Source organism: Cataglyphis hispanica, unplaced genomic scaffold (genome assembly GCF_021464435.1).
Source record: "Cataglyphis hispanica isolate Lineage 1 unplaced genomic scaffold, ULB_Chis1_1.0 scaffold55_size7689, whole genome shotgun sequence".
NCBI classification, from domain to species: domain Eukaryota; kingdom Metazoa; phylum Arthropoda; class Insecta; order Hymenoptera; family Formicidae; genus Cataglyphis; species Cataglyphis hispanica.
The window spans coordinates 1,850-7,689 of record NW_026099253.1 but is presented as its reverse complement, the minus strand read 5'-3'; the positions used below and the strand labels follow the sequence as shown (position 1 = coordinate 7,689).

Below are 5,840 nucleotides of genomic sequence, written 5' to 3'. Positions count from 1 at the left end.
ATAAATAATATTATTACAGTTATACATTATTGAAATTTATGTGTATCGTAATAAATATACATATATACGCTACATAAATTACAATAATGTAAATTGAGAATGTAAAAATCTTATTCTCTAATTTTTTTCTCTTGTTTTTTTCTCCTTCCTTTTTTTATATATTTTCTTTCTTTTACAAAGTAAAGAGAGAGAATAGAGATACTCTTTAATTTCTTTATTAAATATTTTTCTTTTCAGCCCGAAGAGCAACCAGCTTGCCGGAGAGCGCGGCCATGATGGCCAGGACGACGACGGCGGAGGCGACGACGACCGGGGCTACGACGGCCGGGGCGACGACGGCCGGGGGTCATGGCGGCTGGGGCGATGACAGCCGGGGCCATGGCGGCTGGGGCGATGACAGCCGGGGCCATGGCGGCTGGGACGATGACGGCCGAGGCCATGACACCCGGGCCGACGACCGCCGGGGCCATGGCAGTCGGGCCGACTATTAAGCGGACATACCCGAAAGGATTCCTCTCCCAAAGGGAGTGGGAGGAAAGAAAGGTGAGTTTTATTGCAAAATATATATAAATATATATAATATCGATGCGATCATTTGCATGTGTACACAGGTAGCAAAAGTAGTCTTCTCGACATTAGTCATTTTAATATAAAAATAACATCAAAATCGCTATTTTTGCTACCTGCATATATGAATACGCACGCACATTCATATATATATATATATATATATATATATATATATATATATATATATACATGGCCACTATTAATATTTTAATATTTTTTTTAGCGGATCAATGAAGCCATAAGAAGGGCACTGAATAAAGAAAAAAAAATAAAAAGATGTTATATGCCCGCATCGTCCGCACCATCCGGATACGTGGCCGGCTCATCCGAATATGTGTCCGCATCGTCCGCACCACCGGGATATGTGCCCGCATCGTCCGCACCACCGGGATATGTGCCCGCATCGTCCGCACCACCGGGATATGTACCCGCATCATCCGGACTATCCGGATATGTGCCCGCATCGTCCGCACAACCCGGACACTTAAATTTTTTTTAATTTTTAATTTTTTAATTTTTTTTAATTTAATTTAATTTTTTTAAATTTTAATTTAGTTTTATTTTTATTTTTATTTTAAATTGTATTTATTAATTTTTTTAATTTTATTTACTTTAATTTTTTCTTGATTAAGTTTTTATTTTATTTATTTTATTATAATTTTTTATTATTATAATCATAATTAGTTTTAGTTTTAGTTTTAGTTTTATAATTTAATTTTTATTATTATATTTTTTATTATTATAATCATAATTAGTTTTAGTTTTAGTTTTATAATTTAATTTTTATTATTATATTTTTTATTATTATTATAATTATAATTAGTTTTAGTTTTAGTTTTAGTATATAGTTTCAGTTTATTTTTTTTAGTATATAATTCTCGTTTTTACACACATACACACACACACACACACACACACACACACACGTATATTGTATATTTTATAAACAATATAAAGATTTATTAAAAATATCTATATTATTTTTTTGAACTGTTTGTCTGTCTGTCTGCCTCTATCCGTCTGTCCGTCTGTCTCTCTCTGTCTGTGTATCTGTCTGTCTGTCTGTCTGTCTGTCTGTCTGTCTCTCTCTCTCTCTCTCTCTCTCTCTCTCTCTTTTTTTCTTTCTTTGCTTGTATTCATTTATTCCCATTATTATATTTTTTTATTTGTTTGATTTTTATTTTTATTTTTTTTTTACTTGATAAAAATTCATCATTTTTATTCATTATTCATTATTCATCTTTTATATTTTATAGAGCATAAATGAAATATTGTATATTTTATAAATAAAAAAAGTATTATATATGTGTGTATGTTTCTGTATATACATTTGTTGTAATAAAAAAAAATAACTTGTACATCTCATTTATGTTGTATAAAATAAAAATACATAAATTGATTTATTTATTTATTTTTGTGTAGAAAGATAAGAATAAAATAGAATAATAAATATTGAACAAATATATAATAATGGGAATAAAAGGATAATAAATGAACAAAAGGAGAGAGAGAGAGAGAGAGAGAGAGAGGCGCAAGTGAATGTATAAGTGAATATGCGAGGAGCATGAAACGATACGTGGTACATAGTGAGCGAGCGATTAGAAAGAGACAGAGTGAAGAAGAGATTGAAAGAAAAAAGGTAGAGAAACTGCAATAATGTTAGTGTGTACATACTCTGCAAACATGTATTTTGCTCTACACACATGAAAGAGACGAAGATAGTACGAATATATCTGTCTTTGTCATGTAAGATTGCAGAGCGTCTATCGCGACATCACGCAACTAATCTACTGCTCTGTTTTACTTTTCAGCCTCGATATCGTACACACATATATGCACGAAAATTTTAGATTGCATTATCTTTTTTATAAAGCTTCTAAACTCATTTCTCTAAGTTCACTGATACTCTTTGATGAAATGCCAAGTCGGATTGTTACTGATTAGGCACGTGCAGATTACAAATTTTTTGTATTAAATAAATGTTGACGGCAGAAGCCGATAACTAAACTGTAATTTTGTAATTTTTTTTCACTTTTTTTATGAAATCATATCTACCTGAGTACGTTATTATATATACTTTAATTATGGAAAAGGATTTATCGATATTTATAATAAACAAAAAGATTATGCACTGTAACTTAATATTCGCGTTTTGATCGGTAAAACAGACCTTATGGATCCCCTTAAACTACTAGTATGGGGTAAATTGGGCCATGCGTCCCAACTAACTCCATCTACGTGCTCTTCAAAATATGTTCTTGTAACTTAAGAACTATTTAAATATATACCATTTGTATAATAGCATTGAAGAATGATAATAACAAATGTTAAAATCACTTACTTCAAATTTGTTGTTGTTATTGTTTTTTATTCAGACAAATGTAATAGCGAACAAAAATTTTACTTTGGTGATGTGAAAATCAATAAAGCGTGTGTGCGTCTGCCTCGAATGATTTGCCGCAACTAAATGACTCGCGAGATCTTTACTATGCCATGTTCTTGTTTGTGCAGGTTCATTCCTGTACGCACTACGGATGCCGAGTATTAGATGTTGCCCAACTTGCCCCCATGCTCAACTAGCTCCGCCCTATCCTAAAATAAAATAAAATAAAATAAAATAAATAAATAAAATATAATAGAATAAATAAATAAATACGTAAAATAAAATAAATAAGTAAAATAAAATAAAATAAAATAAATAAAATACAAATAAATAAATAAATGAAATAAATAAATTTAATTAATTAATTAATACAAAAAATATAAAAATATGTTTTGTTTTTATATTTGTATAATCTGTTTTTTTGCGCTGAAGAGGATCCGAATAAGAAATAGAAACGTATGCCTTTCTGCAATTTAAAATTATTGAGATATGCCCTAATTATCGTCCTTGGCTTTTATTGCTTTTTTTATCTTATTTAATATATATAAAAGAGTCTTATAATCATATTAATAATATATTAGTCCCTCCAAAAACACCTCAGAAATTCAAATTTATCCACAGAAATGTATCAATTTTTGCGGCAGAAAATACAATTAAAATTGGTTGAGCCGTCTAGAAAAATTATTTGATTATAACAGCAATGGAATAAAAATAAAATTCCATATAATATCATGACTTACCGATGAAAGATCTATTAAAATAAAGATTGGAAATTCAACAGAAAAGCAATCGTGACATTACATGATATGCTTTAAATTGTCGCGCGGACGGAGAAAATATACAAAATATAATGAAAAAAACAACAAGGCACTCATGATGAGAGAAACAAATTATCAGAAGCGGTTAATTTAAAACTTTTTTAGCTTTTCAATAATTAGAAAATAAGAAGAATTGAATAATCCGATAATTTGCTTTGCAAGTTCAAACTAAATTTCTGTTTTTTTTATAAGTAGCATTTCCAATGTGAATCTCCTATGATAACACGATTTATTATATAAAACAATTTCTACATTGTGAGCAAATTATTAAAGGCATTTCCACATTTAAAAATAGCAGTCCAAACAAAACTGCTATTTTTTGAAATATCCAAATGTGCTTCGAAGATATATCTTTGAATATTTTGAAATATGCAGAAACACGTTGGTTAACACGTCACAAATGCATTCAAGGAAATTTTTTGATGGAACAAGTATCTGAGAACGTTCGATCTGTAAATAATTTGTTTTAAATTTTCCAAAATTTTACAACAAAAACTTATCTCTTTTTTTTCTTGATATTGCATTTGACAATGAAGAAGAAACGCAACAATAATATTATCATATAATAATATAATATTCGATTATTAATATAGAGTTTTTTATTTTTGTTTTTAATTTATGCTGACTGTTAAAATGCGTTTCAACGATAATTTTAACAAAACTTTTTCTCGTTCTTTCAATTTGCGTTTACTGAAGAGGGTCTAGTTGAAAATCGAAACATTTAATATTAAGAATTTCTCGAAACTTATTTATTATTTGTTATTATGGTTTTAAAAACTTTCGAGATTTAAATATATACATGTACATACGCAATTTGCGTCTTAAGCATTTTGTATTTATTATATTTTATATTTTTATATTTTTATTTTATTATTATATTTTATATTTCTATATTTTTATATTCTATATTCTATATTCTATATTTTTATATTTTATATTCTATATTCTATATTCTATATTTTTATATTTTAAATCTTATTATATTTTATTTATTATATTTTGTACCTTTTAATAATTTTTACATTCAACTATAAATATAAACTGTGTTTATCTAAATTTATATTATTCTATTAATTTACATTCCTTAAAAGTTATATATAATTATTGAATCTATCCAGAAAACAATTTGACATCCATTGTATATACATTGCATACACATCAGTGGATATAATATATCCTATACATACAATGGTACACAAACAGTGTACATTGGATATCGTAGGTATGTGCGAATGCAAGGCGCTATATGTGCACTGTATGTCCATGCAATATACATGTATATATTTGCCAAACATTCTACTTATATGTATATGTGTACACACAGAGAAATACATATAGCAGATATATTCCTTCATATATACAATAAATATTTATTGGACATTCCATGTATGTGCATTCCATATACGTCTGTGGATATGACTTATTCTATGTATATGAGGTGATCTACAAACAACGTACATTGGATATCTTATTTATACATAAATTCAACGATCTATTTGTGTATGGATATTGTATATCCATATAATATATATGCGTATAGATGAGATACATTCCATATATATTCGTGGAAAGTATATGACAGATAACATATACACAGAATATTTATTTTATATCCAATGTATGTAAATTGCATATACATCTAGAGATATGACATTCTATGTATATACATTGATCTACAAACAAGGTACATTGTATGGATATGTATACGTACTAATGTGCGTTATATTTGTATATTTTAAAGATATCCAATGTAAATAGTTTGTAGATCACTATACATACATAAAATATGTCATAGTCATACATGAATATACATAAATTATTTAGGAAAATACCTTGCATATTTCTATATTACATATACTTGTATCTAGAGACATAGGTACATTTGTATACGCATATTCTACATTGAAATATGTAAGAAAATATTAAAGGTTTATGCAATAAAATATACGTATTTATCAATATATATATATATATATATATATATATATATATATATATATATATTGTGACGCCGTCTCGCGCGCGTCCACCGGATCTCTCTCCGATCGCTGAGCGCGGAAAACGTACCC

The 5,840-nt window shown here is 28.4% G+C and overlaps 1 protein-coding gene across 1 annotated transcript; it reads left to right on the top strand.

Moving 5' to 3' along the window:
• The first annotated feature begins 348 nt into the window (after nt 1–348).
• Nucleotides 349–1,104, top strand: LOC126858686 (uncharacterized). Its single transcript, XM_050609157.1, has 2 exons — nt 349–543; nt 794–1,104. Exons 1-2 carry the CDS (start codon nt 349–351, stop codon nt 1,067–1,069), a joined length of 471 nt encoding a protein of 156 aa, XP_050465114.1. The 3' UTR covers nt 1,070–1,104.
• The last annotated feature ends 4,736 nt before the right edge of the window (nt 1,105–5,840 follow it).

Coding starts and splice junctions, on each gene's coding strand:
- LOC126858686 (XM_050609157.1), top strand. CDS start 349: ATGGCGGCTGGGGCGATGACAGCCGGGGCCATGGCGGCTGGGGCGATG. Junction 544..793: donor GGGAGTGGGAGGAAAGAAAG/GTGAGTTTTATT, acceptor TATTTTTTTTAG/CGGATCAATGAAGCCATAAG.